Genomic DNA, 11481 nt, shown 5'->3' with positions numbered 1-11481 from the left:
TGAACACCTTCTTCTTATGCGCTCCAATAAATAATTGGGCGCCCAGGTATTTCTCCGAAGCAGAAGCATATTTAACTTTAAGCGTTCTCATGATTAAACGTTTGAACTTAGGATGGGAATTTTTGGAATAGAAAATATTGGATTTACTATAGTTAATCATTTATCCTGAAGCGTCACAAAAGATTTTAAGGATATTTTTAAGAGTATGAATGTTGTCTAATGAATTCCGACCAAAGATGATACAGTCGTCCGCAAAGAGTAGATGGGAAATCTTCAGGTTTGGATTATTAGTAGGGAAGCCTTGGAACTTGCTTCCATCGTGTTCTGCATTAATAAGCCGGCTGAGGCCTTCCATAGCAATCGTGAAGAGGAAAGGGGAAAGCGGATCACCTTGCCTAATACCTCTAGAGGGGTAGAAGGTAGTGCCCGGACGACCATTAATAAGAACCGCCATAGAAGTCGTGGAGATACATTGGGTTATCATTTTGATCCAATGCTCCGAGTATCCTAATTTGGTCATGATATCCGTAAGAAAATTCCACTCGATTCTATCAAAAGCTTTGGACATATCCAGTTTGAGCCCAAAGTATCCCGTAGATCCTTTCATGGTTTTGAGCGAGTGAATGATTTCCTGACCAATGATCACATTATCAGTGATTTGTCTACCCGGGATATAAGTTGCTTGGAAAGGGGATATAATGTTTTTTAAGGAGTGCTTAAGTCTATCTGCCAAAATTTTAGTGATAATCTTGTACGTGGTATTGAGAAGGCTAATAGGTCTATAGTCCGCTGGAGTTTGAGGAGAAGTGGTTTTGGGAATCAGACAAATATGGGTGTGGTTAGTCTCATAAGGAAGCTCGGCAGAGATGAAGAAATCTTGAACTAAACTATATATGTTGGGGCTAACCGTATCCCAATTCGATTGAAAGAAAAAGGGAGGATAACCATCAGGTCCAGGGGCCGCATCTCTTTTAAGGCAATTAATGGCTCTATTGATTTCTTCTTGATCAGGGACATTGACTAACTCTTGATTTTGTGCCGTAGTAATGGTGGGTTGAAAGAGATTGAGAATGACGAGGTTAGGATTGTTATTGGTAGAAGAACTAATGGTCGATAGATGATTAGTGAAAATAGATTGAATACTATCCAAATCCTCTAGCCAATCTCCATTGATGTTTTTTATTGCTTTAATTTTATTATTTCTATTATGTTGTATAGCCTGAGAATGGAAAAATTTGGTGTTTTTGTCTCCCACCGAAAGAAAATTGTTTCTAGATTTTTCTTTCCATAAAATTTCTTGATGTTTATACCATTCTTCCAGCTGGTAGTTTAATTTATAAAATTCTTCTTTGTTAGTGGTGGTATTAATTTTAGTGATGATATTATTAATATTGTTCTCTATATTACCAAAAACTCTTTTATTCCAATTAGTAAGTTGTCTACTAAGATTTTTGAGGTTCACTTGAATATTAATGTTATTAGTCCAGTTATTCGCTATAAACCCATGACAGTCGGGATGAGACATCCAAGTGCGGAGAAATTTAAAAGGTTTAGGTTTATTGTGACATTCTTCCGTGTCAGACAGAAAAATGGGGAGATGATCTGAACCCACAGATTCCAAATGGCTGATACTAAATTTTTTATTACTTTGTAGCCAAGAGAGGTTAGCCAGAGCTCTATCCAGCCTCTCTTGGATTAAATTTTCTCCAAATTGCCTATTATTCCAGGTAAACGGGTAACCTCTAAATCCCATATCTAATAGTTTCATCCTGTTGATATAAGACAAAACTTTAGGAATGTGAGAGTTAGTGGCTAAAGATCCTCCTTCTTTATCCTGATTGTCTAGTATAGTATTGAGATCTCCTATGACTATCCACGGAGACTCGTTATCTATATTAAGCGCTTCTAAAGTTTTCCAAGGTTTGAGTTTGTTATGATGGTGAGGGCAGCCGTAAAAACCCGTAATAATATTATGTGAGTTATTATAAGTATTTAAGATGTCCATATGGATAATATTATTATCAGAATAAATTATCTTAAGATTAATGTTGTGTTTCCAATACACGACTAAGCCACCCCCTTTATTGATAGGTTCCACAAAGTGATTATTGTAATGTTTAGTGATCTTAATATATTTATTTATATTTATCGATTTAGTTTTAGTTTCAGCTAGGAATATTATGTCCAGGTTTTGTTTGTTAATAAGATACATTAAATGTTTACGAGTACTAAAGGAAGAAATTCCCCTCACATTCCAACTAAGAATGGAAGGGCAGTTGTTTACTACTGACAATTAAGACAAAGAGAAAAATAAGGGTGCCTAAAAAGGAGAAAAGATAGTGGGTCTCTAGAAACCGATGGGTATCTAAAAGATATTACAGTTAGTAAGACCAAAAACGACTAAAACGGGTTTAACCCTCCTTGGCTACTTCTAGGAAAGATGAGCTTACATGGATGAAATGGGCCTCCACTAATATTATGGGCTCTGCTGAATGAAACCCCAAGAGTCTAAAGACACCTTCCGTCACGATGGTAAAGAGGAGACAAACCTATAAAAGCTACCCACTTATCCTGAATCCCTATCAACCTATAAGGTACGAACCTATCAAGCAAGAAGCAAAATCTAAAGGCACCCTATTATTCCTACTTCCTCTTTACACACAGAATGGATTCTAATGGAGGAGAGTGCTAGAACAGCAAACTCACTCGAACACTATAAACAGCTATCTCTATTCACCTCAAAGAAACAGAAAAATCACAAGATTATAGAAATATAAATATAGCTACTGTAACAAGACTAAGAGAATAAAAGATGCTAATTGCCACAGGAAAACTAAAGGAAAGTAAAACAGAAAGAAGACACAATGGAACACAAACAAAAGTAGTAATTTTATTTTATTTTCTTTTTTTATTATTGAAACACAAGCAAAATAACTAGAATAAAGGTAAATAAAAAGTAAAGTGGTATGCTAGCAAGAAGAGGAGAAGTGATGGAGGAAAACTGAAAGCATGTAATACCATCTCTAAAGGGAACATTAACCGTGGTTAAGGCTCTACTCTAAGTTCTAGAGAAGTAAGGGAGGTCTGCGGAAACCAGCTCGACGTCTTAAACATGTCATGCGAGCGGCACATGAAGGCGAATTTGGGTCACAGTTTACCAAACCTAACTCATGACTTGATCTGAGGTCTGAAAAAGAGAAAGAATGATCAACTAAGCACATACAATTTGTCCAAACTCTAAGGAAAGCTTGAACAAAGCTAGCTGACGTAAAAGGCTAAAATACTGCTAAAACCAACTTTCCATATATGATCCGCAAAACGCCAAGGAAGACCTATCAAATCCAAAAGATACACAATGAGGAAAAGTTATCCTTTTGACGACCATCAAAGCGTGGTTTCATTTAAGCCGCTCATTCGTCACATCATCACCTCAGTCGATCATCATAATCGGTCATCAGAACCTATATAAACAATTAATTATACGAGGTTCGTCCAAATCAATCGACAAAGGTTCTACTTCTAAACTCAAACTTTCAGTTCAATTTTTTAGTTGCAAAACACCCTACTAACTTGAGCTTCATAAGGATTTGTGAGTTTTTGCAGGTTTAGTGCCTCAAATTACAAGGAAAAGTTTATTGTCTTGTTTGTCAATTCTTCATTGTGAGTGATATCCTAAAATCATTTTTAAACATCATCATTTACCATTTTTACCCAACAACTATAAAACAGTCAGGATAAGAGTAAAAATTGGAAAAAAAACCTCGTTGATTAGTTTGGGCATGCTCTAGAAGAAAAAGTTGAATGTTGTGATGGGTTGGCTCGGCCTGTTAACCCAATAAGCTCAAATAATCCAACAAGCTCAAGTCCTAGCCCAATCCAGGATCGATTCGTTGAACATTATTAATATCTGGAAGGACTTAGATAAACTCGTTGAACATTATTATATCCAGGACTTTTTCGTAAAATTGCTACGAGATATTATGGTGTGTTTAGATGAAGTACATGTCAACATTTTAACGGACAACCAAGTGTTGACTTAGATAAACTCGCACGATTCCGCCAAATTTAACAAGGACTAGCTTAAAGCCCAACTACATTATTTATATCATAATAATCTCAAATTCAATAACCTAGAGATTCCACCTCTTTTGGAGATCGAACCGGGACCTCTGAAGACTTTTGGAATACATGTCAACATTTTAACGGACAACCAAGTGTTGACATTTGATGGTCTATTTGATGGTCTATTTGGTAACCCAAAAACAATCATAAAATTCATGATTATTTGAATTTTTATCTTTTTTTTAGGAAATCCTATTATGTATTCGTGCAGCAAAACACACCGTTAGTTAAGAATGAAGAAAATAATCACTTCACGACCTCCTCCTCTTTCTCATATCAAACCCTAATTTAGACTCCCTCATCAAAAAAAAAAAAAACCCTAATTTAGACTATGCATTCACTAATTCGGAGAAGGCGCGAGATTTCAAATGATCTTCTCAACCCTAAATTCGAAGTTACTCATACCACTTCCACTACTACTCAGACTCAAATTCATCCCCGCCTCTGCTTCTTCTCTCCTCAACTTTACCTTCTGCAATTCCTCCACCACCACCGCCGCCTCCACTTTCATCTCCTCAACCGCCATAAATGAAATGGTAACTGCATTTCACCAACTAAATCCCCGCCTCTTGAAACAAATTACACTATCTATCTCCAACATAAACCCCAATCAGGTTGAACTTATTCTTTCTCGTTTAAAATCAAACCCTAATTCTGCTATTAAATTCTTCGAATGGTCCGAGAATTTAAACAAAGGGTTTTACCCTTACCATCCTATTCGTTCTTACTCCAGTATTTTACACATATTACTTTATCATCAAATGTTTGAACCTGCAAGAAAAGTTGCCAAGCGATTTTTCTCTTATTTTGGAGATTCAGACATTTTTGCTTCACTTTCTGAGGGTTTTCGGACTTATGGTACGAACCCTAGCACTGTTTATAGCTTTTTAGTCGAATTTTACTGTTCAAATGGGATGCTTGAGAAGTCTGTAGATACATATATTCGAATGTCGAAATTAGGGATTGTAGTTTCACCTCACTCTAGCTCAAATTTGTTTAATTTGTTAGCAAAACTGGGCTGTTTTGACCTCATTTTGAAAATTTATGGAGAACTACGAAATGGGTATTCCATTTTTATGGATTTATTTATTAGCAATGGTGAAATTGAAAAGTGTTTGAAGTTTCACCGAGCCCTGATTGAGAGAGGGTTCATACCTGACATAATATCTTGTAATAAGATCTTAAATAGCCTCTGTAAGGATAATCATATTAGAGTTGCTTCTGATTTCCTTTCCTTGGTCTTAGACTTGGGTCCTAAACCTACTGTTGTAACTATTAGTACATTAATCAAGTTATACTGTAAGACGGGTAAATTAGATGAAGCCCTTAAGATGTATCATAAAATGATAGAGAATGATATGGCTCCTGATGTAGTGCTTTACGGAATTATCATTGATGGCTTATGTAGAGTGGGACGGATACAGGATGGGGACGATCTTCTTTCAATTGCTATAGATCGAGGAACTAAGCCAGATGTTGTGATTTTCAGTTCAATTTTAGATGGATATGTCAAAATTAGTGATCTAAAAGGAGCGGGTGAAGTGTATACAAGAATGGTGAAAGAAGGGATTTCTCCTAATTTGGTTACTTACAGTGTTCTTATAAATGGATTTTGTAAGAAAGGTCGGATTATTGAAGCTTGTGGGGTTTGGTGTACGATTTTGAAGCATGGTTTTGAGCCATCTGTTTTAACATATAGTAGTCTTATAGATGGCTTTTGTAATGCAGGAAATTTGAGAGATGGGTTTAGTTTATACGAGTTAATGGTTAAGAAAAATTGTGTTCCTGATGTTTTTGTTTATTCTGTGCTTATTAAGGGTCTTAGCAAAGTAGGCATGGTGAATGATGCTCTTAGATTCTTTCTAAAGTCTATGGAGATTGGTTTTGAACCTAATGTCATCACTTTTAACACCTTAATTGATGGATGTTGTAAAATGAGAAGAATAAAAGATGCATCGACGATGTATATACAAATGGGGAGATATAATGTCGTTCCTGATGTAGTAACTTACACTGTTCTTATCAAGGGGATATCAGATCAAGGAAGGTTGCGTGAAGCATTTGTTTTATTCTTGCAAATGATTAATAGAGGATTTGCACCAGATGTTATAACATACTGCACGCTTATTGATGGACTACTTAGGCAGAAAAATCTAAAAGCCGGGTTATGGATTTTCAATTTGATGTTAGAAAACGAAGTTACTCCGGATATAGCAATTTATAATGTTATCATCGATTGTTTATTTAAGGTAGGGCGCGATAAAGAGGCAACCAGGCTGTTTAAGCGAGTTATAGAATGTGGACCCCAACCTGATCTAGTGACATACAACACAATGATCTGTGGGTACTCCTGCGTGAAACAGTTGAATGAAGCTCTTTGCCTGTACAAAGAATTGTCAAGTAAAGGTATGCAACCTAACACGATTACATACAGTATACTGATCAATGCTTTATCTAGAGAAGGTAGAATGGATGAGGCAATGGTTGAATTCAATTCAATGGTAGAAAAGGATTCTTCTCCTAATGTCTTCACTTACACTTGTCTGATTGATGGGTATTTCAAATCTGAAAATATGTCAAGTTCTTTAGAGCTTCATGAAGATATGCTTCAAAACAAAGTTTCTCCAAATATTATTAGTTATAGTGTTCTTATCGACGGTTTTTGCAAAGCAGGCAGAATGGACGAGGCATTACTCTCATTTCATATTGCTGTAAATAGGGGTTTGTTTCCTGATGTTGTTGCATATGGGATTTTGATTCGTGGATTTTGCAAGGTTGGAAGATTACACGAAGCAAAATTGTTATACAAACAGATGAGGACTGATGGTGTTCCACCCGATAGCTTGTTACTAAGAACTGTTCATGAATACAAACTTAGTGATTATTCAGGTTAAAGATTTCCAGACACAACAAAACAATTGAAAAAGCAAAACATCTGCCTCAATCGTGCAGTCTCCGTTGGTGATAGAAGGTATTTTCGATGAAATTCTACCACGGTAATGTTAGCTTGTATTCTTATGTATATACTTCATCCTCATCATATATAGATTTGGATTCTTCATGTAAAATGTAATTTCGACCTTCTAACTTAACGGGTAAACCAATTGATTGTAAATTCATATTTAATAGTTGCAGTTCTCTTTTCTTCTTTTCTTTGAACTTAACGGCAACCGACCATTTCCGGCAACCTTCAATTTTTTTGAGAACCTTTCTTCTCTTCCGTCCACCACCACCGTTGTTTTTCTCTCTTCCTTCCTCTCCACCCCCCCCCCCCCCCCCCCCCCCCCCTCTCTCTTTCCCCAAGTTCTCCTCTCTCTAGCCATTTTCCGGAGAAAAAAACATTGCCGGAAAACGGCATCGATTTGGGATCTCCCAAACCAGATCGGTTTTCCGGTGAAGGGCTCCCCTTTGCTGGATTAGGTAAAGAGAGAAGAGGAGAATGAGGAATAGAGAGAGAAGGGTACAGGGAGGAGGTGGTGGTGGACGGAGAGACGAAAAAAGAAGTGGGGAAAAATAGTGGTGGTGGTGGCTAGATTTGGTGGTGGGAGTGGTAAGAGATGAGCAAGAAGAAGAAGTGTTTTACTTCCCTTTAAATTTTTCACCCCAGGAAATTGGTCAAAATTCTCATTTTCCCTTTAAACTTTTCTACCCTGGAAAATTTTCTTAGTTCCCCAAAGCGCCGGCCTTTCGAAAAAGAAAAAGATGTAAGTGAAAGAAAAGATGTGAGTGAAGAAAACCAACTTCCTAATCCGAGTGCCAAGAGATAGTTCAAGTCAATTGGCTTTGATTGGAGTCTACTCTAACTTCATAGCCATCCTCTTATAGCAGCACAAAGACGGGACGCATAGCCATGTACTTCAAAATATTATGTATCACGAGCCATTTTCACAAAAAAAAGAGGCAGATACCGCAAACTTGATGTTCCCACTGACGTTGCCCTTAACTCGTCAAAGGTGATCTTCGTAATTGTTCTATTCGCTCCAACCCCAAACTCATATATCCGTCGTACGTGTCCTAGATCAAACAAATCCAAACCTTGTAAAAAGGCGACCGAGCTCAAATGGTGAGTTCACATATCATATGATCCTTGCATAGTATAGCTCAGGTGACCCACTTCAAAGGGTTACCAGTTCATTTTCTATGGTTGTTTCCTTGCGTACACAATTGATTAAATTCATGATTCTGCTTTTATCTCTATGATATAGAATTCTTTCATCGGTGCTATGGCGCTTGCTGATTTGGTAAAGACCACTACTACTTTAGGGCCAAACGGCATGGTAAAGTTTCCTTCGTCACACTAGAAAATGTCCGTTGGCGACACTGATATATCAATGTTGTTCATTGGATCTTGAGCTCGTACTTAGTAGTTTATCAATGTGTTTGTTGTGTAGGATACAATATTACAATCATCGGGCTGAGGATGTAGTATTACTGTGACAAATGATGGTGTTACTATCTTAAAGTCTCTCCATATTGACAACCCAGCTGCCAAAGTTCTTGTTGGTATCCTTTGGCGCATGTTTTATGCTAAATTATGTCGTTGGAATTTGGCAGGATTAATTATTTACCGTTTATAATCGTTTGACATCACAATTGTCTGTTAGTAACTGTTTATGGATGGTGGAAACAGTAGTTTCATATAGCTTCTTCAGTTTCTCTTAACTAGATATCTGGACATTTCGAAAGTTCAGGATGATTGGCGATGGTACGACAGTAGTGGTTGTTTTGGCCGGAGAGCTTCTAAGGGAGGCAGAAAAATTGATTTCTGCCAAGAGCCCAAGATCCATCCCATGACAATAATTGCAGGTTTGTTTTATGATGAGTTTATTAATAACAATGTTCAGTTTTTGTTTGGTTGGACGTATAGAACAATCTTGTAATCAACTATCTGTATTAGTAATTTAATACTCAGATTATTTCTGAGTCAAAATGTCTAACAAATTCTATATTCGAACCCGTACAAAATATATTTATAGAATCAACATATATGCAGGACACAACCATGCATACTGTGCCCTGCATTCCTATTGATTTAATTTGCTTCGACATCTGTGCTATTTTTTTGACTTGTAGACACTTACCGTGAATGTTTCATTTATTACTTACAGTTCCTTGCGCTGAGAACTTGTAGACACTTACCGTGAATGTTTCATTTATTACTTACATTTCCTTGCGCTGAACACTTTTTGTTTGATTTCACAGGTTACAGGATGGCAGCTGAATGTGCACGAAATGTTTTGTTGATGAAAATTATGGATAACAATTAGCAAAGAGGATGCAGGTAAAAATTATGTAAATAATTGTGCTCGACTGCTCATCATTCTAAAGATGATGAGCTAGATTGTGTCGCCTGTACCTTACTTTATACACTCTATTTTGATCTAGTACAAATAATGCAGAGGCATTATAATCATAGAAAATGATGTGCAAGATTTTCTCACCGACTCATTTCTGCTATCGTTTGGATAGAGAGAAATTTAAATCTGACCTTATGAAGATTGCGATGACAACATTAAGCTCGAAAGTTCTCTCTCAGGACAAGGAACACTTTGCACAACTAGCCGTGGATGCTGTTATGAGGCTTAAGGTATTAACTTATAATACCTCAAATACTTACCAGCCTCTTTATCATTATTTTTTATTTCCTAGCGTGCATCATGGTTTAAAGCGTAGAGTGCATTATGATTACTTGACATGCCAATTATCTGTCTCTCCCAGATGTGATAACCACATGTGACACCAATTGATTTTGTGTGTTCAATATTCCTGAATTTTTTGAAGATGATATAGACACTTTTCCAGCTTTTGCTTCCACCAATTATTGGGTTACATATTAGGCCGTGCAATAAAGCTTGGACTGACTCTAGAGCTTGAAATGAATGTTAGTAATTTTAGTGATGTATGTAATAATAGCTCAATGCCAGGAATGCGAACTAATTGTTTTATTCCTGTTATTTGCTGAACGTGTCCGATACCGTTTGTATAGCAGACTTTCATTTTACGTTTATGTATTTCGTTTGAGATATGTAATATGTTTTATAGGTTATGCTGTCCATTCAAATTATTAAGAAACCTGGAGGATCCTTGAAAGACTCCTTGGACGAAGGGTAAGATTATGAACTTACATAGTGGTACGCCATTATAGGTTGCATGTGTTCATTATTAAAAAAGTACAATTATTCGAAAGTGGCACTGGTTCTGGACTCCTTGCTTGTCGTTTCGATAATATGATTAATGTATATGCTATTCCACATCACATATACGTGACCTGGCTTTATGATTTTCCTCTGATTTTAATGAGTGATTTCCCAGTAGTACTAGTAGTAGAGCAGAAAGTAGTGTTTATTTATTAGTTAGTAGTTTAGGTTATGAACTTATAATATTTAGTTATGTACTTATGTATAACTCGATGGAGGTCCTACGATCGAAGTATCTTGACCTTCAGGAACATTTTGATTCTCATGCTTGAAGAATGATATGGAAGCAAAAATGTACAGAAAAGCATTTGTTACTGGTTCGTTTTGTGTTATCATGTTATCCTTTCACATCTTATTTTTGTATCCATTTATTTTTCCTTGGTAGTATCATGTATGCATGCATAATCTAATTGGATTTATTCTAACTCTACAGATTCATTCTTGACAAGAAAATAAGGATTGGCTAGCCGAAGCGCATTGAGAATGCAAAGATTTTGGTAGCAAATACTGCCATGGATACTGACTGATAAAGTAAAAATACATGGGCCTCGCGTTCGTGCTGACTCAATGTCCAGGGTTGCACAAATTGAAGGGGCGGAAAAGGAGAAAATGAAAGAGAAGGTGGGAAAGATCATAGGTCATGGAATTAACTGTTTTATTAACGGACAGTTGATATACAACTTCCCAGGAGCTCTTTGCTGATGCTTGAATTCTTGCTATCGAGCATTCTGATTTTGATGGCATTGAGCGCCTTGCCTTGGTAACTGGTGGTGAAATTGCTTCACCCTTTGATAATCCCGAATCTGTTAAACTTGGACATTGCAAGCTTATCGAGGAAATCATGATTGGTAAAGATAAGTTGATTCACTTCTCTGGTGTCGAGATGGGTCAAGCATGTACCATTGTACTGAGAGGTGCAATGTATGTGCTTTAGCAGTATCATGTTTCTACAGTTTCTAGTCTATTGCTTATTTTTGTTAGTATGTCACCTTTTTTGTCCTAGTAAAAGTGAATGTTAGTTTATGCGGACTACCTTAAGATAATATGTTAGTAAAACATAATGGTCCTACCTAGTCAGAAAGAATTAACCAAACATAGTTCCTAACCTTGGATCAAACGCGATTATATCATAATGGGTAACTTGGATAGGGAAGAAGATTAA

General features: G+C 36.7%; 1 protein-coding gene and 1 pseudogene across 4 annotated transcripts; both read left to right on the top strand.

Annotated features, from left to right (window-relative positions):
* Positions 1-4318: 4318 nt before the first annotated feature.
* LOC147544288 (Tetratricopeptide repeat (TPR)-like superfamily protein) lies at positions 4319-7241 on the top strand. 3 transcript variants are annotated; one of them, XM_086636366.1, is made up of 2 exons: positions 4319-4980; positions 5531-7241. In XM_086636366.1, exon 2 carries the CDS (start codon positions 5676-5678, stop codon positions 7014-7016), a length of 1341 nt encoding a protein of 446 aa, XP_086492492.1. In that variant the 5' UTR covers positions 4319-4980; positions 5531-5675; the 3' UTR covers positions 7017-7241. The 3 variants fall into 3 exon arrangements, with proteins under 3 accessions (XP_086492492.1, XP_086492491.1, XP_086492489.1); XM_086636365.1 differs by having other exon boundaries at positions 4336-6528; positions 6897-7241; XM_086636363.1 differs by having other exon boundaries at positions 4336-6528; positions 6796-7241.
* Positions 7122-11340, top strand: LOC147544287 (T-complex protein 1 subunit beta-like; annotated as a pseudogene). Its single transcript, XR_015223549.1, has 9 exons — positions 7122-7131; positions 8169-8185; positions 8328-8399; positions 8514-8625; positions 8789-8928; positions 9325-9403; positions 9592-9709; positions 10165-10229; positions 10753-11340. The product of XR_015223549.1 is annotated as a T-complex protein 1 subunit beta-like (transcript).
* The last annotated feature ends 141 nt before the right edge of the window (positions 11341-11481 follow it).

Source organism: Eschscholzia californica, unplaced genomic scaffold (genome assembly GCF_041429995.1).
Source record: "Eschscholzia californica isolate CP2 unplaced genomic scaffold, dmEscCali1.0.p SCAF_4, whole genome shotgun sequence".
NCBI classification, from domain to species: Eukaryota; Viridiplantae; Streptophyta; class Magnoliopsida; order Ranunculales; family Papaveraceae; genus Eschscholzia; species Eschscholzia californica.
This window is presented reverse-complemented; position numbering and strand designations above follow the sequence as displayed.

Coding starts and splice junctions, on each gene's coding strand:
- LOC147544288 (XM_086636363.1), top strand. CDS start 4,491: ATGATCTTCTCAACCCTAAATTCGAAGTTACTCATACCACTTCCACTA. Junction 6,529..6,795: donor CAAAGAATTGTCAAGTAAAG/GTATGCAACCTA, acceptor TTTGCAAAGCAG/GCAGAATGGACGAGGCATTA.